Raw genomic sequence first — 26162 nt, 5'->3', positions numbered from 1 at the left:
AGGAAAACTTTAAAAGACTACCAATATGCACTATATATCCAAAACAGGCTACTGCAGAAACCAATACTTCCCTAGAGATACTGTACAAACGTTAGCATTCGTTCTTTTTCATAATATACTCCTGCAACTAGCTCTATAACAATCTAGGAATGCTTTTTTTTTGGCTGCTTTCTCAGCAACCATTTCATGAACAGTCACTAATAATGTGACTAATAATAATGAACAGTCACTAGTCTAATAACAAACAATAAATACACAGTACTATTGATATAACTTGTCCTCAATGGGTTGTGAAGCCTCTTTCTTGGTTATACAACTTCAGATTACCAGTGAGGACTCATTCAATGTAATGCTGCTCTGTACAAAGTTCCCTACGCAGAGATAAAATGGCAGGGAGAAGGGTTCACATTCCTCCAAGATACTACTTTCATGTGGGCAAGAAGTTTGGTTTTTTCTTTTTCTTTTTCTGCATGGAGATTCATTCTGTCATGTGAACCATTACCTGCAGTCTGATGTGAACAGTTCCGGCACAGGTTTACATTGGAACCAGGTCATTGCTTTGTGAGACAGTCTCCATTTTCAAAGACAGGTAAGAATACTAATTTTCCAAAAGAGCAACAAAAAAACCCCCTGACAATAAATGTCAAATTTTCTAGAACTTGGCACTTCTCAAATAAGTGTTCTCAGCATCATGCCAAATTTAGCTTAATACTGAGTCATAAAGGAATGTAATTTAGGAAAGTTCTCAACAGTATTTTCCAACACATTACATTTCCTTTAGTAATCTTCCATTTACCAAGGTCAGACAATAGACTAATCATTTTCATTTTTTTATGGCAAGTTTATACCCTTGAGTTAAGCTGCAGTGATTAACAAAGACTTCAATGATTGATTATGGTTTAACTAACACCTTATTACAGTGTAACATCCATGAAGTACATGGCCACCTTAATTCCAAACAAATTAGATTAGATATATTATACCACACAGAAAACTAATAAGAGGACAACTGAAGTGGTTCATTTCTTACAGTTTCTCACTTATAAGCTAAATACCGTCCTTGGAGGAGATCTAATGAGAGCTCACTTCAGAGAAGAAATTTGAATGGGAAAAGTTCTAATTCACACCTCAATCACTCCTCTGTGCCAGCGCCCAAATTTCTGTGACATCACAGAATACTTATGAAAATTCTAATTACAAGGGGAAAAGCTGTTGCAATAGTAAAGTTGATAAACCATGCTGCTTCTGTGAAAGAAGTCATAGCAGTTTCATAGGAACCTGGACTACACCTGGTGGAAGATGGTAGTCTTGGCAGGATGGAAGAAAGCATTTGATTACATTTTATGACTATAGTATAGAAGTAGTATAGTATACCATACTAGGGAAGTAGCATATTATTACAGACATGTGTCACTTAATGACAAGAATAGATTCTCCGATCCCCCTGCTGTTATGTGATTAGGTCATTATGCAAGCATTCAGTCTCATCTAGTGCCTTTGTTGTGTATCTTTACACAAAGTCTAAAGTGTACACAAAGTGTCCTCCATGTCAGACACTAACTGCACAGGCTACTGCCTCATTAGGAGCCTTTCCATTGCATGCATTAAGAGCTTCTTTCTTGTTGTGTATACAATGTTGGAGGGTATGGGAGACCCAATTTCCTAGTTATCAGCCTTTTCTTTGTTGTGTAAACAGATTTGCTAAGCAGTCTACTGGAGACTTGGTTGCCTCATTAAGAGCCTCTTTGTTGTGCTTTGATCAGTTTCAAAGCAAGCTATATTATTTTTATTTCTCACATACTATATTTTTTATTTTTTATTATTATTATAATAATCATTGTATTGCTGAATTCCCCAACAACCTTACTGAGACTTAACTGCACTACATTTCATCCCACATTCAGTAGAGGTGAGTGGCAATTCAACAGTTCTCTTTTTTATGACAACCTCTTAACTATGGGCAGTTTCTCATATACAGATACAATACCAAACTAAAATTTGGCACTGTTTAACCAGGGGTTCAAAGGAGCCTGTGATGAAAGCATGGCTTCCAGCCTTGGTTTACAATGCAAAGCCATCATGCAGTTTGCTGGTTCAGATGAAATGGTAAACTATGATTTGCCTCAAACCATTTATAGAGGAAAGAAATTAAAGAGAGGAAGGAGGCCCCATGCAGGGCCGCCCCTACCTCATAAGGTGCATTTATGCAAATTTTAAAAGGTGCTCCTCCTGCTATTTGTGCTACCCCTTCCCTACCCCCAACTGCCACTCATCTCGTGCCTGCCTGGGTTAGCTTTTCAGGATGTCTGCAGCTGTCACTAGAAGGAGGAAACTGAAAACAACACTTTCATTCCCAGACCCTATGATTTCAGTTACAGTGTAGCTGTTCAATGCACTAGAGCTCTGAAACATAAATGGAGTTCTTTCCTCATCTTCCCTCTAAATGAGACTGGCCTTTTGGTCTTCTCATTTTATTTGCTGGAAGCATGTGACCTATTACAAATTCCTTTATAAATGCAAATCAGATCCCTCTATGAAATGTATGGGAGAGCATACCAATAAATGATCCATGTATGAATATCTATGGATTTTTGGAATGGGCATATATGGCTAAAAGATACCTTCATGTTGGAAGAATATATCAGTTCATCAGTCCTGATGCTATATTTTTAAAGTTGTTATAATGTGCTGCATGTTCTGAATGTAGAGTCCCTGAAATTTGTGCTTGGTTTCTTCCTCATTTTATCAAATGTGTGTAGTGAAACTAAAGTATCTAGCTCAATTTAGACAAACTGTACCAGACAGAATTTTAAAAGCTTATTTTTTTAAAAAAGAGTTGAATGTGAAAATCAAGTATTCACAGGAAAGGAAAATTATGTAAGATTTCAATGTAAAACAACAAGACTACTTATTATGACTTCAATTTAAAGATCTCACTTCAGGGCTATTCCTATTATAATAGTAACAAAGAATTTCTTGATTAATTTTTGTTAACACATCAGTGGTCATGATGCATCCATGTTAAGCATACTTAGTTCAGGAGGTTTCACTGGAAGTCTTAAGCACTTGCTTTCCTGCTATTTTTCATGCTGCAACAATAAAACCATATCTATTTATGCGAGTATTTACCACTAAGATTTCTACCCCGCCTTTGCCCTTCAGAGGCATCCAAAATGGCTAACCAAACAGTCACAACAATAAAAACTATAAAATACAATCCATCTACATCTACAAGGGAATGCCCAGGAAAAAGAGCAGAGCCTCAGGAAACTGAACCAAGAAGGGGATAATGTGAGGTGGCCAAATTGCATTCACTGATCTGAATGTGGGTGTAGGCTTCATATAAGACAAAATAGTTTCCAATATCATCTTCTTTCCTGCAAATTCTTGTATATATAGAATTCCCTTGACTGCATGGGCTACCTCATTCATTTGAATGGAAGCAACAAATGCACAGATCTGTCCCTTACATTGAAATTAATAAGACAATTGTAGCCAGAAGTGTCCCCTGTTCTGTGAGTAAATACAAAGCTTGGATGAGGCTAATGTCTGTATTAGTCTTATTAATTATAAGTAATAAGCCTGTAGTAATACATCTGATATATAAGGAGGATGCATGATTTAGGCCTTATGCACTAATAGGCATTACTTTTTAGTTTTAATGGTTTCCTACGTATGTCTCTTTCATTGAAGGCCACCTTAAATACAGGGGTGTCAAACATAAGGCCCGGGGGCCGGATGCGGCCCCTGGAAGCTTTTTATCAGGCCCTCAGGCTCTTAGCTGCTGAGGTGTTACAGATGAAATGGCAGCCCACATGAAAATTGGGCTTTCCCAAATCAGTTAATGAATTTCTATATGAGAACAGGGTCTGATTTCTGGCCATTAGTTGTTTAATGATGTCACTTTCTGCTTAATGACACAACTTCCGGCCCTCAGCTCGAAGGGCTACCTTTGGCCCTCTGTATGAATCAAGTTTGACACCCCTGACGTAATATATATCATACATATAAACAACATGAATAAATTCTTACCTTTTCAATAATAAAAAGTTTAAAGAGCTAACTTTTTATTTCCTTGTAAATTTTTTTCTATATACCAGATTCTCGTAACTCATAACACAAAGTGAATAATGCAGAAACAGATGAGATATACTGCATACATACACAATACTCACACACACACACAGAGAGAGAGAGAGAGAGAGAGAGAGAGAGAGAGAGAGAGAGAGAGAGAGAGAGAGAGAGAGAGAGATGGAAGAAAAAAGATATAATGTTCAATACGTATGGAGAAACCCTGCACCAAAAGAAGAAATATTGTTGCCAACAACTTTTTTTCCCCCCAAATGTGCACATTCTCTCCTAACTCCACCTTGGAATCCTTGACAGGTATTCCAGCAGGTAAGGTCAGGGAGGATTTCTTCCTGGAGCGGGTGAGGCATGGCTGGAGTGGGTGAGGCATGGCTGCTTCTAATCAAGATCATCTTTGATCAGAAGGAGAAAGCAGAGTGGGACATTTTTCTCTAAGGTATTGCACATTTGGGCTCCCCACATTGGTATAATCCCATTTGCAAGCGCATGTCCTCCTGAATAATAAATTAAGGTTAACTGCCAGCCTGTAAGAGCACCTGAACAGTCTTTTCAAACATCTTCTCCAGAATGACTCTCCTAACAACAATCCAAGCATATCTTTTGTCCCTTCAAAAACTTCCTCAGTCGGCGTGCAATTAGACATTTGTGCCATTCTGAAAGGGCATACCTTAACTCACTCATGCCTTGGAAACTCTTGGTTGCACACCCTGGATAAGTTCCATATAACATTATTTGTTGAAGAATGTTTTTAATATTCTTTGTTTAGACTGCCCTATAACTAGACCAGCTCTGGAAGCAGAACTTTGCTGCTTTCATTTTTTCCCCACTTAAAGCACCCGTGTTGTCCATTTTGGTGGTCTCTCTCTAATAGAGGCTTCCACTTTGTTTCATGATTATTGGTAGACTAATTAGAAGCATTTGGAGGTTGTTGGACCTACTATCAAATGAACAGTCATTCACTGCATCCTTTTATATTGGCCTCTCTGGTTACAAAGCCTCAATACACCCCAATTTGTTCTTAATTCTGGATTAGACAAACCCAGACCTCAGGTAGCAGATTTGCATGTGTGCTAGCAGAAGGGGGGGGGGAGAGAGTGCGTGTGCAAGCACATGTGAGAGAAATGTTGGCAACAAGATATATCCCAGATAAGCAACTCATTGTTCAGAAGGAGAGTCCTGTAAAGAAGAAATGGGGAGAAGAATGCCATAATGCATCCTGAGTTAAAAGTACCATAACACATCACAACTTGGACTGCTACAGGTAAAGATAAGAGACAACAATTTAATATTTTCTTCAACTTTATGATGATAATAAGAGTATAGAGGAAAAAAACATTCCATTCTAGATGCAGTGCTTAGCTTTCTTATCAACAAGTAACAGTTAGAATGATTTGCTTCAGTGTTTTTCACATCCTCATTGTTCTTCCAAGGACATGAATAATGATACTCCACATCAGAATGAACTTTTTTTTTAATGTACTCGGCATAGGAAAAGATAGAACAAAAGAACAAAAAGACATACAGAATGTGGTCATGATACCAAGTGATTCTTGGGGAAGGGGAATAGAAAAGGAGCAGTGAGAATACTTACATTCTCATATTGCTGGTCTTGTTAATAATTACAGATTTCCCAGTTTGATCCACGTTGTGATCCATGCCAAAGTAAGCAGCCACTCTGTGCACTAGCATTCGCTGATATGATGACATCTGGGGGAACTTTTTATAATGATTACTGGAACAAAACGTCAAAGGGCTCAATATAATGCAACCCCTGACATGACAGAACAATTGTAATCCACTTTTGAAAACACTTTAAATGGAGGTTAACTCAATTGTCTAAACTAGTATGCCACATATACTGCAACTTCTGGCTGTTTTCTTTTCTTTTCTTTTCTTTTCTTTTAAAGCTTCTCCTATCATACCAGCATTCTACACATCTCTGGCCATTGATTTAACTGTTTATTTTATGCAACTATATTGAGTTATAGAGGCAAGCAAAAAGTTATCTGTTTCACAGAACCAAAATTGCTGAAGATAAATCAAATCGTAGATGATTGAAATGCTTGATGCTATTTTCCCAACAGATGGTTGCAACCTGAAAATATCAGTCTGTAAGTTCATTTTAATATAAAGGGACCAGACAACTGCATACTTATTTATTTAAGCTTATTTACTTACTATATTGGCATCCTGTCAATCTTCCAGAAGTTCTTGAAAGCATACAAGGGTTTATACCTTGAGGGCTCAATCCTATCCAACTTTCCAGCACTGAGGCTGCTGTGCAAACAAGGTGTGTGCTGAATTCTGCAGTGGTGGGGGGCAGGGAGAAGCAGTCATAGAAGCTACTTCAAGATAAGGAAACATTTGTTTCCTTACCTCAGGGTTGCACTGTGGCTGCTACAGTGCTGGAAAGTTTGATAAAACTAGGTCCTGAAACATTAGAACAGCCTATGCCTTCCATAAATCTAGAGGGCTTAGGTATGAATCTCTATGCTCTCAGCTAAAAAAAAAAAAAAAAAAAAAAGACTATGACAGTATTTTACAGTGAAGGTAGTTTGAGGTAAAAAGAACAAAACTAAAAATATTTACTTAGCATTTTATATTGTATATTGTACACTGACAAGTGATTTTTAGTCAAGTAATTTTGTTAAAAGTTTGGAATCTTCACATTGCAAAGACATCGTTACGTCTTCTGAAGTAGACCTGTTCAAATACTACAAGCTAAAGACTGTCGGCATGGATTTCTAACATACAGAAGAGTGTCTTGCATGAACAGAAGACATCAAACGAAGAAATCAATAGTCTTACCTGTTGTCACTAATAAAATCAATAATTTCCTGCTCCATTTTTAACAGTATCATCCTGTCCCTGTTGGTGGAAATAAAATAATTAAATAATCAAGTCTGGGAAAATATTTTAGGCTATACACACTGAAATAATTCTGCTGGCACCTCACTGCCCCTCCCTCTCCATATAAACACAAAAATTTGGTTCTGTCAGGCCAGATGCCATCACCATATCCTGTGGCAAGGAGTACCACAATCTAATTACATGCTGGGTAAAGAAATATTTTCTTTAGTCTGTTCTAACTCTCCCAACACTCAATTTCCCCCTGGTCCTGGTGTTGTGTGTGAGGGAATCCTCCTATCCACTCTGTCCATTCCCTGCATAGTTTTTTATGTCTCAGTCAGGTCCCCCCTCAGGAGCCTTTTTTCTGGACTGAAGAGCCCCAAATGCCTTCCTCATAAGGGAGGTGCCCCAGCCCAGTAATCATTTTGATCACTCTCTTTGCACCTCTTCCACTTCCCCTATATCCATTTTGAAATATAGTTCTTGTTTTTTCCTTGCCCAGATCACTAGTTTCCCATTCACATACGGCACTATGTATGTTTCTATTTTTCCCTTTCATCGGCTTCCTGGCCACCTAAGGCCTGTGCCCAGTTCTCAGACTGCTCCATAAACCAATTCTGTGCTCTCAAGACCTGTGTAAATTTCAATCATAGCCCAACTGACAACTTTCATAAAAACTGAATGGTGGTTCTGGCAATACCATTTGAGTTGACCCTCCCCTCCCCATATGATTACAGGCATGCACAACCATGTCCTTCCCAGTGTGCCATCTTTTCTTCTCCTAATTGTGTGTCAGGGAATAGTTTGTCCAAGCCTATTCATTACATGTAATCTCAATATTATCTTAAAGCAGTGATTTTCAACCTTTTTCATCTCATGGCAAACTGAAAAGGCGCTAAAATTATCAAGGCATGTCATCAGTTTTTTGACTACTGACAAGGCATGCTGTGGTGCTAGTTGGGGGCTTATATCCCTCCAATGGCCCTACTAATATATGACCCTCCCCCAAACTCCAATGGCACAACTGAAGACCATTCAGAGCACACCTAAGTGCCATGGCACAGTGGTTGAAAATTACTGCTTCAAAGTATGTACATAATACGTGAGGAGAACAGCAAACCAGGAAGGAGAGTTTTTGGTGCACATTCTTTAAATGCAGTTCAGATAGCAGTGTTCAAACTGACTCATTAGGACACTTCAATTTCCTAAAATTTGGAAAATTCATGAACTTTATTTGTCATGACAGCAACTTATGGCCTGACTGGGCCTCACCACAAGCAGAAAGCACATTCCATTGGTGGCAACTGCTGCAAAACTGCCATAAAGCACTTTCCAGTAGTGTGTTGAGCAGTGTGTTTGCTGCATGTCATTGGCTCTCCTGCTGCCTGCCAGAGCAGGTAAGCCAGTGGGAAAGGCAGGATAGGGTGGGAGAAGGACAGAACAGGAGAGAAGCGACACTGGGTGGGAAAGGGGATGAAACTTAGAGCAGGAAGACTGCAGGAGGGGAAGGATCTGGAAGAGAAATGTGCGATGGATTCAGCAGCAGCTTCCCCAGCCCCTTCCCTCCTTGGATTACTAGACATTGCAGTGTGAGAGAATTATGTAGCAGTAAGGGGGATTTAAACCCCCTTCCCTGCTGAAGCCTCCTGATATTCCCCTGCCTATTTTTTAGCACGTCTGCCTGTTTTGGGGGGTTTTTTTTGCACAGCTGCACCAGCGGGGTGGGGGGGAGATGATAGAATTGGGTTGTAAGTCAATCAGTACCAGAGGCTTTGGTAGGACTAGTGCAACAGAACACAGATAAATTAGGAGCAACCAGCTGCTGTTTGTTCTTTTTAAGCAGGGGTGCCCAAACCCCAGCCCTGGGGCCATTTGTGGCCCTTGAGGCCTCTCAATGAGGCCCTCAGGGAGCCCCCAGTCTCCAATGAGTCTCTGGCCCTCTGGAGATTTGTTGGAGCCCACACTGGCCCGACGCAACTGCTCTCAGTGTGAGGGCGACTGTTTGACCTCTTGGATGAGCTGTGGGATGAGGGCTCCCTCCACTGCTTGTTGTTTCACGTCTGTGATGCAGTAGCGCCAGCAAAGGAAAGGCCAGCCTTGCTTTGTGCAAGGCCTTTTATAGGCCTTGAGCTATTGCAAGACCTTCATTCATTTATATGTTCATCCTTAATATATTCATTTATGTAAATGTATGTAAATTTATTCAAATTTTAAATGTAAATTAATTCTTTTTTTCTCCGGCCCCAACACAGTGTCAGAGAGATGATGTGGCCCTCCTGCTAAAAACTTTGGACATCCCTGTTTTTAAGGTTAGAATAAAGCTAATTAGATAGCCTAGTGATTCCCTTGATTTTGAAAACATTTTGAGATAATCAAGGTACACTTTAGTGAGATGTGTTTTGATTATTATGTCAGAAAAGGAGAACAGATTAACATTTTTAGCCAAGTTCTGGTCAAATTAAAAGCTATCAAAATACTAATTTATTCATTAAAGTGTTGATTTAAAGAAGTATTATTTATAAAACAGAGTCTACAGACTGAAAAACACTTGACAATACAAAACCATTACAATGTTGATTTTTTTTAAAAAGTACACAGCATTATGGTAGAAGTTCTGTTAACTTCAATGTGACTGTAGAATCTTACGATACCAGATTTCCTACTATCTGATTATTGACAGGATTAAGTTCTGGAATAAAAGGTTGACTCCTCAAAAATAAAGGATGTACTTTCAATATAGGAACACCTGAATGAATACTACGCTATCAGACTGTGGTATACAGCCAGAACAACAAGAGTAATATTGGTTAAGAACATAGGTAGTGAGCTGAAAAGTCTCAAATTACATCTCAGTTCTTCCCCCGTTGCCTGCAATATTAAGATGATGTGTGTGCGGAGCACTTGGAAACTTCCCTCCCCATTTCCCTTTGCAGTACAAATTTCCCCCACCAACCAGAACTTTCCAGTTGCTGCTTTGCTTACAAGTCAATTCCCTGAAAAGCAAAGAAAAAGGCCTCTCTTATGAACGTCCATCTGAGATGAATAAGCATTTGTTGGACAGGGCTGTACTCCTTAAAAAATTGGTAAAAATTGCTGGATTCCATATGGTGGGCCACATCAGGCCCACTAGAACTGCTACTTTAGACATTCTAAAAAATTGCTAGTTTACACCCCCTGGCTCTCAACTTGACCTGCTCTGACATCCACAGTAGGCTTTAGGGAGCACAATTTTGGGTTTCCTATCACTAGCCCTTATCATTAACCATCTTGTCAGTTTTCCAAAAGTGACCTCCAAGCCTCTCCCTTTTTTCTCACGTGGGTGGGCAGCAAAGCAGCAGCTGCACTCTGTCCTTTATTTGCATGAGCTATATCATGGTAACATTTTTTCAGCATTTTTCAAGGGTTGACAGACTTGTGACATCACCAGAATGTATCTCAGAAATGGCAGGTTTTTGGATGCATTCTTCCTAAAGATTAACCAGCAGCAAAACAGGGCTATTATTTATTATTATTAACAGTATTTATATACCGCTTTTCAACTAAAAGTTCACAAAGCGGTTTACAGAGAAAAATCAATTAACTAATGGCTCCCTGTCCCAAAAGGGCTCACAATCTAAAAGATGCAAAAGACTGCCAGCAGACAGCCACTAGAACAGACACTGCTGGGGTGAGGTGGACCAGTTACTTTCCCCCTGCTAAAAAAAGGAGCACCCACTTGAAAAAGTGCCCCTTAGCCATACATGGGGCTAATCAGTGTTCTTTCATAAACCAAGGAGCTGAAATAACTGTTTTAAGATGGCTTGCTCCCAACTGCTTTATCTAAGCAGTGGCGTAGCTAGTGGGAGGTGTGGGGTTGTCCGCCCCGGGTACCACCCTTAGGTGGGTGACACACCACAAATACCCCAACATCACTAACACCGCAAAGGTTAGGAGTAACCCCATCATGTCATATACCGTTGGATGCGTAATTTCCAGTGGAATGCAATGCAAAACACCAGGTTGAAATGTCTCCTTTCCATCAAAAGTTATGCCCAAAAAACTGGAAACCAAAAAATGCATTAAACCCCAATGGAAAATGAAACCAAGCCATATCACGCATTTACTCGCCAGTAGGCGAACTTGCCATAGTTCGTAGGAAAGGGCAGGCTGAAAGGAATCCAATGACACCAGAATGGCTCCTATCCAAAGAAAGCAGCCCCCAAAAAACACCCCAAAAGGAGGTCCCTCCCTCCAAGCAGACAAATGTATTGAGCCCTATGGAAAAAGAAAGTAAGCCACAAGGTCGCATTTACTCATGAGTAAGCAAATGTGCCTTGGCTCCTGGTCGAGTCAGGTGAAGGGGAATGCAAGGCTAGCTGCATGGTCCCAATCTGATGAAAGTGGAGCTCAACAAATGCTCCAGAAGGCAGCACCCCTCAAAAAATAAAACAGAGGCTTCAGCTGGTAAGGTTCATTTTATTTGATTTTAGCCAGGTGGGTCCTGATAGTGCTCTGCTTGAAATATAAGAATTTACACTGAACTGGGCACTGGGGAGGGCTCTCACTGATATTTTTTTTTGGGGGGGGGGTGTTCTTGCAGGCAGGCTACAGAGAAAATTCACTTGGTGGAACAGGGCTGGCTTCCCCTTATTTAATTATCTGTTTTTCTTTAATTTAATTATTTATAATTATTTTATTTTGCTTGATGATGTCACTTCCAGACATGACATCACTTCTGGTGGGTCCTGGACAGATCGTCATTCTAAAACGTGGGTCCCAGAGTTAAAAGATTGAGAACCACTACCTTAACTTGAAACAGGCCAATGAGACATCCTGGGGGGGGGGGTGGTGACACTCTAGTGACCAAAACTATGGAAATCATGGCTTTTAGGAATAATACCATCATGTTATGTACCATTTGATGCAGAATTTCATCCACTGCTTGTGGGGAAATATTCACTACATTTATTTTCTGGCCATTATTATTATTAATTTCATGTCATGTCTATTACGATCTCTCAGTCTCACCTACCTCACAGGGTTGTTGTGAAGACAACATAAGGGGGGGAACCATGTACATCACCCTGAGCTGCTTAGAGGAAGGATGGTATAAAAATGTGAATGAATGAATTAATAATTAATAATATAATAATTAATTAATTAATTATGTCATATGGGGTGACAAAAATTTATGGACCACGGGTGTCAAATGACCTAGCTACGCCTCTGTATCTAAGCAATGTAGTCGGATACTTTCAACAAGTTTTGTACTCTAAAACAAAACACAAACTAGAAATCATCAATTACAGTTTGCCTCATTGCACCTTGGATAACTCTTGGAGACAGACTACAGCTCAGTAGTAGAGTACATGCTTTGCATGCATGAAGTTTCATGTTGACCATCTGGCATCTCCAGGTAATGCAGGGAAAGAGTTATCTTTGAATCCTTGTGAAATCTACTGCCAGTCAGTGCTGACAATCCAGAGTTAGAAATGAATTTAGGGTAGCCAATGGTGCTGCATTCAGAAGCTGCTATGACAGCACATGTATCAGACTGGCTTCATTTGAGATGTACTTTCTTTTGAGTCAGCCTTTAGATGCTGTCTTGCAAAACTGGAGAGGCTGTGCACGTGTGTGTGCAGCTAACTCTCAGAACAAGTAATTAAGCTATGGGAAATGGAAAGCTTAGAGTACATGCTGCTTTTTATAGGGGTTCTTGCTAAAATCAATATGCTTTCATAGTATCTTAGTTATTATTTCCCACACCATGACCACCACTTTTTCTAGAGCTAACACTACATTGCTCCCAGTTGCTAAGACCTCAAGCCACATACAAGAGGGATTCTTACCTGGGATTATTCTTTAATGTGTTAACCAGAAATTCGTGCAAATCTATGCCTGTTGAGTCTGTATATTCTTGGCTGCAGTCTGAAAAACACACATTACTAATAGTTTCATTTCTAAAAAGGTTAAAAAAAATTAAAGCCATTGTGTGAAGGAAAGCTTTTCCCTTCTCCAGCTGTCTGATAGAGTGCCTGGTACATGCAGGCTGTGACTTACATTAGCAGAACTACTCCATAGAACAGAGGGAGGTATCCATTCTACTAATATACACAACCAACAGCTATAAGCACCAAGTATATCAGTTATTAATACAAAGTGCTGTCCTTTGGAACAAGACAAGGGATAGAAGCATACTTTCATGGCTTAAAGACTTTAGCAACAAGTTAAGTTATGCTTTAAAGAAAAGTGACATTTAGATCCACCTAATTCCAAACTCTTTCAACTGCCCAAGACAAGGGCCAAGTTACAGGTGAATCCTATATTTTAGACAAAGATGAATTTGCCTGAGAGGGATTAAAAAATACCAGCAAATGCAAAAAAAAAGTGGTTTTCAGTACTGGTTTTGTAATTTTGCTGGACACAATATATTTTTCTTCTTGACTAGTTCAGAAGTTTTTTTCCCTAAATTTTTCCTAAAGCAAATTACCAAGGTGAATTTCCCCTGCTCAGAAGAAACATCTGCAAAATTTTGGGGAAGAATATTTTGATAGGCTAGCACTTTCTATACATCCCTATGCACCAAAAGACAATAGTACAGGTCCAGCCTATTTATACACGAATTTGACTCAAATGGCCACTGCAAATGGAGAAGGAATGTGCTGATCTCTGGAGAAGGGGAAAAATGCATCCCTTTAAAATCAGTTTAAAAAACTGAACAGTCCTTTAACAATAGTCTCCTTAATGAGAGAGAGAGAGAGAGGGCAGCTGGCTGACAATCCATCAATCCTTCTCTCTCCAGGTAACCCATACCTTCCCCTAAGCACTTGAAAGAAAGGTGATCACTTTGCATTGGTGAAGGGAGGGACTGAGTGAAGTGCTTGGAGGATGACTGATTGATGGATTGTCTTCTTAATGACTCTTATCTTACATCAAAAGGTCAGCAAGGCTATTTTTAAATCACCAGAGCAAAGAAACTTTGTTTAATAAATTGATTTGCTATAGTCCGTTTTTTGCCATCTACGTGAGTGCTTGGAGCAGAACCCATGTGAATAATGAGGTTCAACCTGTACATTTTAATTCTAAATATATGCATCCAGATTCATCCATTTTTCTAGATTCACCCATGACGTGCATATCCGTTAGTCAATCCATAAACATTCAGCCCAGGTCACATTGCATTTGTATGAATGAAGATTTGCACACCGATAGAGTGCTCTGCAGACTGGACTACTGGTTTAGTCATCAAATGATACTGAAAAAATTATCCAAGGAGCTACTAAGCATCTAAATTTCAGGTGTGCATATGTGTAGGCAGCAATGGCGCACACAGTTTTATTCACAATTGGTTTCCCATAGCCATTAGCCCAAAACTTCATAAAGTATGAACTTTATGATATCATAAGGAAGTTTGCCAGATCTGTATACTTACAAACACATCAACAATCTGCTGACAGTCTCTTTACACATTCTGTAAAGAGACTATCATACTCTTAAAATGTGTGACAGTCATTTCAATTATATATTAAAAGACAAGTATGATCCAAGGCTAAAAGTCTAAGGGTTTATTTTCCAACAAAATATAAAGATACACTGCCTCAGGTCAAATGAGGGGAGATCTATGCGTGGCAATTTGTTTATGACTGTGGCAACCTATTTCTGATCTTGGATCTGACCCCTACACATATGGAAGGGTCTGCAAGAGAAGGGAATATAGTCCTTAATCCAGTAACTCTGGTTGCGTGCATGGATCAAAAAATTTCCACACACAGAAATTTCCACATATCCCCTCTTCCATTTGGGGATAAGTGACCTATCCTAGGCATCCTTCCATCTAACCACATGCTGATCATCACAGCAGCCATTTTCAACATTTTTCATCTCACAGCACACTGACAAGGTGATAAAATTATTAAGGCACACCATCAGGGCTTTGACAATTGACAAGGCACACCTCACTGCCAAAAGGGGGCTCCCATCCCTCAAAGGCCATACAGATATGTGACCCAAACTCCTGCAGCTGCAGTACCATTCGTGGCACACCAATGTGCCATGGCACAGTGGATGAAAATCTCTGACTTTCAGGTCTGGATCATGTAGCTTTCAGTGTGTATTGTGCCACTAGCGATTGTTCTATGATACCACATGAGAAAGGATGGCTATACTGTATTTTAAAATTATGTTTAAAATCATGTACATACCTGTGCATTGTGCACATTCAAATACAAATGCAAAAACATCCCATGCAAGACTCCTCTTTGAGTGGGATGGCAGGGGAGTGGCCCTCAATACAGAAACCGGCTTAATGATTTTGTTTTATTCACTCATTATGTAGCTCTCCATATTGAATCTAGGGTGAGAACCACAACAGATCTCTGGGTCATGCTTCCCTCTCCTGTGCCTTTCTGGAAAATCAGGACATTTTGTGTTAACTTAAAATGTGAGATGTTTTAATTCACTTGTTAATAATGCAGGAACTGCACAAACCTGAGGTTCATGACTTCTCACTTTAGGTCATGAGGAGCCAAGTTACTAGTGAACAGATACATCAAGTTCTCCAAAGAACAATAAATGCTCCTACTTCACAGAATTTTGTATTCCAGTGTGTTTGGCAGGTCTGCACTATTTGTGAGCCACCAGGTTGAACTGGTCACATATCACGGTCTGCTACTTCACCTTTTTTTGCAGTTATTGGGCTGCAAGATAGTCGGTCCTACAGGGAATCCATTCTAGGACCACCCTCACCTCACGGATAATCAAATATGCGTGGGGGGGGCCTACCAGCAAACCAGAAGTGCTTCCCCAAAGACTCTGGGAGGGCTTCTGAAGTGCTTCTGAGTCACTTTTTCAGCCATGCACAACATCCCCACTCCTCAGGAAGCCTCCCCAAAGTTCTTCCAAAGCATTCTGGAGGCTGTGCGTGACCTCCCCGTGACCTCCTGGATGCGACCGGAAGACACTTCCAGTTGTGTATGAGAGGTCATGTGAGGCCCTCCAGCATAGGTTCCACACCCATGTTGAGTCAAATCTACGGGTGCCAAAACCATGGATAAGAAGGACCCACTTTATCTGAGTCCCTGGGAGTCTGCTAAACATACCTGGGCAAGCTCTATGTGAGTCTATGGGTCACAAATACTGCAAGTTTAGTATATACTAAGTATATATTGTATGTTTTCTCCAAACAATGTGTAAACAAAGACACATACTACAACTTCACGAACATATAGAAAATATCAAATATATGTACAAATTCACTCAAATACACTTACAAGCATATACAGTCTCACATAAAAAATGTCTTAATACGTGACTATGATAAATGGCTAAATAATGACTTAAATGTTTTTGTTCACCTTTTGATAACATTCTTATCTTGGGTTTTTCACTGTTTCTATCTTTTTCTTTGTTTTTATCCTTTTCTTTTTCTTTCTCAGAGTCATCTTTACTAGATTTATCCTCTTCTTGTAGGCTGGGGAAACTTGAAAGTTGTAGTTGTATTGGTTCCTGTTGAAAAAAATATAATAATTTAGGGCCAGATTCAGGAAACTTGGCATGGCTTCAAACTGCATGACGACGTGCACGCTTAGAAAAGCTGAAGCCAGACATTATCTGGTAAACTTATTCTTAGGAAAATGATGGTGTACATGTAGGGGCAAATTTTTGCTTCCTGATAAATATTTCGATTATACTTTCGAGAATCAGAATTTTGTCCTGAACTGATAAATGTCTTAATTTTAAAAGGTACTTACTACAAAGTAACTAATTTCCTGGCAGTAAGTTCAGTTGGGTTCAAAGTGCTTTACAAAATAAATGTTTAGGGGCTACAGTTGTAATCTTAAGGATGGAATTGTAACCTTCCAAAAAAACACCACTGAAACTAATTTAGGATCCAATACTATCCAACTTTCCAGCACCGATGCAGCCGCAGTGCAGCCCCAAGATAAAGGAATAAAATGTTCCCTTGCCATAAGGAGGTCTCTGTGACTACCCCCCCAACGCAAGATGCAATGCATGCCCCATTGGTATGGTTGCATTAGTGCTGGTAAGTTGGATTGGGCCCACAGTGCTTTTCAAAGTAAATGTACTGAAGACAGAAGCACTCCAGCCTATGCTCACTTAGCTTGAAAAGATGCAGTTCAATTTTAGTAGTTAACTGTATATTTTTATGTTACAGTATCAGAAACAGGCACCTGACTGTGTTAAGCCTAATTGCTTTAATTGAAAATGTGGATTAAAAAAAAAACAAACCTAAAATATATCATAATCACTTGTGTACTGATCCCAAACATGTTTTCTTAGATGCTTACACTTTGTTTCACATGCTAAGGAGCAAAACTTAAGTATTGTGCTAATTATATTCCCATATTAACAATGCTTGAAAACTTGATTTAAGTAGTAAGTGAATTATCTCAAATGTCCACACTATTGATGAATATTACTGAAAGGGCCTAGTCACGTTAACATATATTTCAGATTTCTAGGTTAATCAACAAACACATTAAAATCTTAGAGAAGATTTTATGAAATGTAAATGTCAGGGACAAAGGCTTTTAAATGTACTTCTCTACTGCTCATAAACACAGTCTGTACACAGTTATGCCCACTTGAGTCTCCTTGAAATCAATTAAGAGTGCATAACTTTAGGTTTGATGATGAACCATGAATCTCAAGTTGTAGTCAATAAACTAAAGGGTTATTGCAGAAAATATTCTGCAATAACGCTATTTATAATTAAAAGCTATGCCTAAATCACAGTAGCAAGTTCCTTCAAATAATCTGGTTAGCTGATGAAGTCCAATTGTATTATTAATTCTTCAAAAAAGGAGAAGAATTCTAACATTTTTAGTTTTTTTATAATCCTGAAGTCAAAGTCACTATTATAAAGCACTTGATTTTTACAAGAGATGAAAGAAAAGACAGACTTTACATAGAGTCTAAAACAGACATATAAGCATACAGCATATACTTTGTGCCATACATATAACATACCATTTCTACGTATTCATTGCATTTGAAATAAACACACACAGAAGTGCTGCAGAGTCGTAAAAACAATCTATTGTTTGTTTCTTATATTCATTTTTATTGATTCTTTTTCTCAATAATAAAATTACAACGTTGATAAATACATTCATACAAGATAAATGTAGCGGAAAACAGAAGATGTTCCATTTGCAATAATACACGGGTAAACCAATATTATAACATTAGAGGCAACATTTTTTTTTTCCAAAAGTAAGGACAGAGTGTGCGATCAGGTAAGCTTTCAAGATCAAGTAATACAGGTAACAAGATTTTTCCTACACAGGAAAATCAAGGCAAATTTTTTTAAATATAATACAAACATTAGGTCTGTAGTACAATCCATACCTTGTAGTACTGGCAATGTACTATACATTCTGATAATTTAGACCCTGTGCTTTGTAAACAGCTAAGAGAAATGAATAAAGAAAATTCCAAACTAACTCAAAAAAGTAAACAGTTTCTATTGGCACAATGTTTCCAATATCCTTCAGCCAGTTCAAGGAGGAAAGCACAGGTCTAGTTTTCCCAGTGCAAAGTTAATTAGCATTTAAATCAAGTACACTTCCTATTTAATTTATTATGTGATGCCAATCATCCTAAAGAGGCAGGCTATGGTGGCACAAATATACTAGCTACTGCACTCTTTACAATATGGTCAACAATCTCCTCAGTACTGCACCAAATAGTGGCAGGAACCAGAAGAAATGTGGAACCCAACCCTCTGCAGTCTGGCATGGGGTGGGGGGTAGTTTTTAAGGTATTTACCCCCAAACCTGCTAGTCTCAATGGAATATAACATTCCTTTCTCCTTTGCAGAGAATATATTAGAAACTACCATGCAACATTTAATACAGTCTTAATATATTTATATTATTCTCCTCTTCAGTCTCCAGTTAAAACAATAGAAAACACAAATAAAATGCAGAACAAAAGCCACAAATTTCTAATAATGCAAGTTGAGCCAAAGCATAGTGGTTTTTTTCTCATAATATCTACCCACAACTGATAAAATAACCTGTTTATTGTCCTACTGCATAATTGTCATTGTAGAGCAGCGAGAAGGTACAAAACCCCACAGCTCAATATGATATGGGGTAGTGGGTTTTTTGGTCTTTCAAAAAATAAAACTCTCCATGATAAAGAGTCCAAAGAGGACAGCTAGCTTGCTTCATTTCAAGTTAATAGAGGAAAGTCTTAGAAAGTACACTTAAATGTGATATTTGTTTTGTGCTAACAAAAGTTATTCATTCTCTATCTCCTTTCCCTCTCTATGGCTGATCTCATTCTTCAATAATACATCTGAGTCTTCAAGTAAGAAATACTGCCAGGAAGCTTTCTTTTTTTTTTCTTTTTTCTTTTTTTTTCTTTCTAAATTTGCTATTATAAGCAATGGAATAAAAATGTTAACTTTTTGCAGTATGTGTTAAAGAACGGTCTTGCAAAATTCTGAAATCTGTTGGATCAAATTTTCCTGAACTGATCCAAATATATCTTTCTTTGGAATAAATGGCATACAACACCAATACAGACTAATCCAAATACATGCATTGCAATATTGGAAAATTGGCACCAAAAACCAGAAAAATGAATGATGTGGAATACAATGCACTGTTTTTTCTAGATTACTATGCCTTGGAGAGGGTAAAGAATTTAGTTATATTACTATGAAATAAGTCAAAGGGAATGGATACAAAATGAACCTTGCATGACTTAGAAGCCAGAGTGGACTCAGTACTATGCCTGGTGTAGTCTTAAAAGAGATAGCCTTAGAGAATAACAATTCTATCTTTTTTTTATTTGTTTGAATTTTTTAAAAAATAATTAATCTGAATTCTTTTAAATTCTTTTCCATTTGTTGAATTTTTCAGGGGGTCTGGAAAAAAAAGAGAGCAAATAACACCCTGTAACATACTGTACAGCTACTCATTTATTTCAAAATAAGTACACGCTAGAAACCAGACAACTTCTAAAAAGAAAATCAAGTACACTCTCATGTAAGGGGATTTTGGCTTCCCAAAACCAAGAAATGTCTTTAAAGCCCAAATATTCCATGTAGTCATGCAAGTGAGAGGGAAGTTAACCATGCAACTAATGGTAGTAATTTTAGATACCTGATTGTCATTCTCTGTTTCAAGACGAGGGGATGATTCTTCACATACAGCAAGACTCCGTACCAGTTTCCCCTTCCCTCCTGACTGAAATAGAGAATAAAAATAAGAAATCACTTCTGAACAACTGATGTATACAAGTACTAGCCATCTATACTAAGTTTCAGATAAACAGAGACCTTAAAATAGCAAAAGCCGTTTTTTGACTTACATAAGTATTTGTAGCTGGGAAGGGATGAGGATAATGTATGAGAATACAGATAGAGGGAATACTGAATATAACTTATTGTCTATGCCGAACTGAATGTAAACTTTAAAATGGCAGCCAAAATGCAAATGTTCATTAAAAAACAATTTGTGAACCATATTTAATTTTAAGCAGTTTGTTTATTGTTGGTATTGGATAACACAATGGCATTATTCCATCATTGAATAATAAAATATACCAATTGTTGCTTGCCTATCTCCTTCTATCTTTGAGTTCCCTAAGCCACTCTGAGCTTTGGGAACTATTAGTTCATATAGGTAAAGTATATCCGGAACAGGAAAAAAACAGATCTTTTTCTCTCCGATGGTATAGCTCTAGAATGGTAGGGCACATATAACAAAAATGCATGAAAAGACCAGCAGCTTGAACTGTAAGAGAAGAGTCACTGTAAGTCACTGGGGGGGGGGTAGCCACTCAAACTATCATGAAAGCCCATTGACCCGACAACACCCATCTACCACACAAATGAAAGACACAGGAACAAGCTGCCATATTCAGACATATGCACGCAACTTTTCATCTCAAGTCATTCATCACATCTCTGTGGAAGCAACTGAAAACTCTACCTTGAATCTCTTTTTCTGCTGGTTCTGGTTAGCACCTCGCTTCTGTGAATAGCAAGTGACAAATTATGCATTACCACTGAAAAATATGCATAACAGCATCTTTTAGGGATAATAGGAATAGCAGCACTTTATTAAATCATTCATTAAGCACCAATTTCATGTGGTGTTAACTTGCCAACTGTTGGACTTAAGAATGACTCCTTAATATGTCTTTGAATTAATATCTCTGGGGATGACAAGCCATGATTTTTTAAAAATTAAGACAGCAACTGTTAACCTGCACATGCCTGCTCTCATCTGATCTCGGAAGCTAAGCAGGGTCAGGTCTGGTTAGTACTTGGATGGGAGACCGCTTAGGAATACCAGGTGCCATAGGCTTATACCATAGTCTTTTGAGAATGAAGGTTGCCAACCAAAGACAGCTTTGTCCCATTCAAATTCCTCTCTTCAAAAAAATATTTTCTTCTTTTTGTAATATGCGTTTAAGAACAAAATTAATTTCAGTGATTTGAAAAAAAAAACATTTCTTAGTAAAGTACAAGAACTTGTGGTTAGATACATTGCTATAAAAGTTGTGATGGGAGAACTCTCCCCCCCCCCCATTAAGTGTTTCTCAGGGGTTTCTCGCAATCTACGACATTTTCCCTTTTGGGCAGTTCCAGAGTGATCTGATATGCATTCCGTTGCATTTGTATTCGAGAAATTATTATTAACAGTATTTATATACCGCTTTTCAACTAAAGTTCACAAAGCGGTTTACAGAGAAAAATCAAATAACTAAATGGCTCATACTTCATAGCCTTTCAACATAACAATACTAATGACAAGGCAATATGAATATAAATTTATAGAAAATAAAATCTTCTCTTCCATTTTGAAAAATACTTCAAATATGAGAAGAGAAGGAAAGATGGTAGAAAAGTCTACACAAAATTTTAACAGAAGTCACTTCTTACCTGGCCATTCTCATCTTTGTCATCTGCCTCTGAGCTTTCGGTCGTATTAAGAATGCAGTTCTCTTGCTGGGAGATGGCCGAGTCTAGCTCATTTCCAGTTTCCCCAGCTTTGCCTTGCTCAGACATTCTCCCAGATAGAAATTAAAAGAACCAGATTTGATGACCTGGAAGGTCAAGACATTAAAAAACAGAATAGTGGTGAGATTTGTTGCTTTATTCCCATGAGAAAATTTTTTATTTCCTTCCTGATGAACTAACAAAGCATACTAAGTAGTTCAAGAATTGGGGCAACACAATTCAGCAGAAAGTAATGGATTTAAGTAGATAAAGTTGAACTGCATAATTGCAAATAAGCAAAAAAGGGAGGTTTCAAGTGCTTATTACGGTGGAGAATAAAAATGCAAAAGGTGTCACTTCAATTCCTCACCCTTCTCTTGTCATCCCACAGCTGCAAAAGTTGGGATGGAAAAGAAGTATTTTTCCAAGAATTAGATGAAACAAACGAATGGTAACCTATTCATGCTTCTAGGTTGAAGGCACATCAAGTAGACTAGATCCTCCACCAGAATGTCAATCTCTCTTTAAAAAAATACCACACATTCCTATCAGTCAGTCATTCCTCTGTGTACACATAAAAAGGTTATAGCATTATCTACAAGAAAGGAAAAATTAAATTTGGTTGAAGAGGTAATAATTCAATATAAACATTAATTCTAAATTTGGCAATAAAGCTGCCCTGGTCAACATCTCTAGGCATCAAACTGACAGCTCCATTATAAAAATCATAAGCCTCTTCCAAACCCCATGTCACTCTCCAGCAAAGTGGAAATCTTCCTGGAAGCCTTTGGCAGGGTGGCTCTGATGAAGATATCTTAACTGCACAGCGTTGCTCTCAGTTCACAATAGTCTGTTGTAGAGGAGCTCAAAATGGCTTTTCAAAGTTAAAGCCTATTATTATTTTTTTCCCTCTCTCTCTCTCTCTCTCTCTCTCTCTCTCTCTCACTATCCAAAAAATACCCTTCTGACACCTCCCCTACTGATCAGTTGTCAAATGTATCTCATGAATAATTTAGTACTTTTTGTTCTCCCCCCTTTGCCTTTTTAAAAAAGAATCCATCTTAAAAGAAAAATAAGTGCAGTAGAAAAGAAGAGTTATTTCAAAACAGATTTTAGTGTTTCGCCCTTCTCACAATATAATAATGGTTATTAGATAAATCTGTACTTGTCCTTGCTTCTTTTTACAGGTTGCAATTAACATTGAACATCTCTTTTTAATGCCTCCTTTCTTTGTTTGTTACAAAGTGCATGCTTTTTAAAATAAAATTTAGAAAGATTTTTCTTGTAGTATTTGCTTTGGCGATTTAATAGGAAGATCACAAAGGGACCTGCTCCATCATTAAATTTTGGAATGATTTTGCTAAGAACTCACAACAGTGAGATTCTTTTAAAACTTGCATTGTTTGTATTTCTTTATATGTAAACACCGAGGGGGAAAAGCTGGATGGTTTAATGACTTAGCTGAACACAATTAGACACACTACTAATTTACCTGGATATTCTGCTACACTGTCAAGATGATGCCTTTCCCCCCCTCTACAATATTACCTTTTTCTTCCAAATTTATCCTTTTGGGTAAAGGGCATTTCTTTCTGAAATCATGAATTCCTTTTCACAAACTGAAACATGACGGACGTTAATTCCGTGGTATGAATTTATTTTAACCCTTAACCCTATTGCTTGGCAAATACTCAAATGACACGCACACTTATAGCACCCTTGCAAACCTGATGGGGTCTCGCGTGCATGATACGAGTCACAAAAATTAAGCCTTCTTCTGCCAGTAGGTGTATAACAAAGAAGCCATTTACCTTCAGTGCTGCGTTATTCTTGATGCTTTTCTATCAGTTTCTGTTGCTCCTCACTGGTTAAATCCACACAAGTGATCAATGACAACGTGAGTCCCATGACCCCATTAACAGTTCAGAGTGCCAATCTCCATGCTGTTCCTTTACAGAGTTTGACAGATCATCATCATCAACCTGGTGGGGAGGGAAAAAAAAGACAAGAAGTAAATACCAATAATAATGGTTATAATCATGGTAGGGTTAAAAGATAAAATAGAGACCAGATTTCTAACACTAATGACAAGCTTCAAGCAAATCAGTTTCACAGCTTGATCCAGCTCCACCTGTCTCAAAAACTGTGTGCTTCTTCTCTAATGAAGGCTAGAGCCGGCTGTTCAAGTCATAACAGCTCCTACGCACTAAGCTAAAATTAACAATTGCATATTATGTGCCGAAGATTACTCACTTCAATTTTAACCTTTTTAGTGAATTCTAGCACTTTGCATTAAAAAAAGGCTCATCTGTTTGCTTCAATGGAAATCAATATTGTGGTGAAGGGGGGAAAAATGTCTGCTCTGCAACCAAAGCTTCAATCTCAATTTTGAGGATTAATGCTGGATGTATTTTTTTTAAATGACCTCAATAGCAGGTATAAATGAGCTGATTTAATAATGTAGAGCCATTAAAATGGCTAAGAGGGAGTTAACAATTCTGAGCAATGGAAATTAGGAAGAACTTAGAATAATGTGGGGTGTGAAGAAAAAAAAGATTGCTTAGGGAGAGAGACAGAAGGAATGATTACTTCAAAAACACATTACGGCTATGTTTGTAGCGAATGTTGCTACCAGATGGGCGTTGGGTTAAAATGAAAAGTGAGAGGTTAAAAGGAAAATAGAAACATTTACAAAGTACTAAAATATCATGACTGCCTTTTGCAGATCTAGGCTTGGCAGATGCCCGATAATCTGAAAACTCAACCACAAAAATCCTCATTAAACCTTTAGATGCCATGTACTAGCAAATTCTAACATACAACAATTTCTAATGTGCAGTGGCATCAGAAGCAACCACTTTAAGGCAAATTATATTCTACACAGAAACCAGTAAACAATTTATTTCAATTAATGTTATAAATATAACAGTGTTTTTTAAACACACACTCACAGGCGCGCACATGCACGCACGCACGCACACACAAAGCTCACCACCAGATTTATTCTCATCTCCTACTATATTCAGAGCTAATCAAGCACAGCATATTTTAGTACACAATTACCTGGAGGTAAATATGTTTCTCTCATGCTTTACTGTTTTATATGTAGCAACACTATAAATGTTATCTTCCCCTTGGAGTTTAATATTAGCAGAAACTTATCATCAACGTGGTAATTGTCCTTTGAAAAAATAACTTAATGGTGTTCCAGCCCAAGCGATGGGAGTGGTCAAAGTGCCTTGAGAACAAATCATTTACTAGCAGAATAAAACAGACTATCCATTCTTTAAAAAAAGCCAACCAAACAGCAAGGAAATGAATACCTTTCAAGCTCCAAGGAAAACAAAACAAAACCCTTGTTACCTTATCTCACAAGAAACAATTGGTGGAGAAAAATAATTGTGAAAACTAAAATCAAAAGACTACCAACCTAATAGAGATTTTTGTTCTACAGCTTCACCATCCATTAGCAAGACAATCTAGGATTCAACAGCACATCTGAATGTGATAACAACCAGGGCCGGCCCATCCATTCAGCCTACTGAAACTGTTGCCTCAGATAGCAGATTGATGGGGGGGGGGGGGTGCCCATTTTTGTTTGCCTACTTGCCTCCACTGCTCCTCCTCCTCCTTCCATGTCCTGGTTTGGAAAAGGGGAACAGAGAAGAAGAGGAAATAGGAAGGGTAGGAAAATGCTGAGCTAGAACTTTGGATGGCAGGAGTTGCAGAAGCTGGCACATTATCAGGTAAGGGCAGCATTTGGCATGCCACCTCAGGTGCTAGGAGGTCATGGGCCGGCTCTGCTAAGAGCTACTGAAAACTCAGCAAGATGCAGGACAAAAGCTGACAAAGTTGTAGATCTTTTGTTGCACACAAGAGTAAAGATATAATGGGCCTTTGGCCTGATCCAGCGGGGCTCTTCTTATGTTCTTTCAACTGAAGCCTCTTAGAAACAAACTGCAGTCAAATGAACAGGACCATCTTCCAAGTAATGCATTTAGGATCAGGATATTAAGCTAAAAACTACACAAGAAGGTAAACCTGCACAAAAATTAAAAATCCAATTTAAAACTTGAGCTAATTTAACACTGAAATCAAAGTACACAGTCATGTTTTACGGGATGGTTATGTAGGAAAGCTGACTCTTGGGGGGAATTTTGCCGTGATGAACTGGCTTTGCAAACCTGAGTTTCGTGTCAATATCATTATTTAGAAAGAATATGAATATATGCATCATGAACTTGAATTTATGGCGCAAATAAAC

At 38.3% G+C, this 26162-nt stretch overlaps 1 protein-coding gene across 1 annotated transcript in view; it reads right to left on the bottom strand.

Moving 5' to 3' along the window:
• Positions 1-21967, bottom strand: part of ARPP21 (cAMP regulated phosphoprotein 21) — a 122529-nt gene extending 100562 nt beyond the window's left edge. The window contains exons 1-7 of the mRNA XM_066627365.1: positions 21842-21967; positions 20886-20903; positions 20055-20138; positions 16272-16422; positions 12768-12846; positions 6898-6957; positions 5681-5821 (exon numbers count right to left, since the gene is read on the bottom strand). Of these exons, the coding sequence (XP_066483462.1) occupies positions 5681-5821; positions 6898-6957; positions 12768-12846; positions 16272-16422; positions 20055-20138; positions 20886-20903; positions 21842-21967 (659 nt within the window). The remainder of the gene's footprint in view (positions 1-5680; positions 5822-6897; positions 6958-12767; positions 12847-16271; positions 16423-20054; positions 20139-20885; positions 20904-21841) is intronic.
• Positions 21968-26162: the final 4195 nt, after the last annotated feature.

The sequence above is a fragment of the Tiliqua scincoides genome, chromosome 5, assembly GCF_035046505.1.
Source record: "Tiliqua scincoides isolate rTilSci1 chromosome 5, rTilSci1.hap2, whole genome shotgun sequence".
Taxonomy (NCBI): domain Eukaryota; kingdom Metazoa; phylum Chordata; class Lepidosauria; order Squamata; family Scincidae; genus Tiliqua; species Tiliqua scincoides.
The sequence above is the reverse complement of the archived record's forward strand: the minus strand, read 5'-3'. Positions and strand labels throughout refer to the sequence as shown.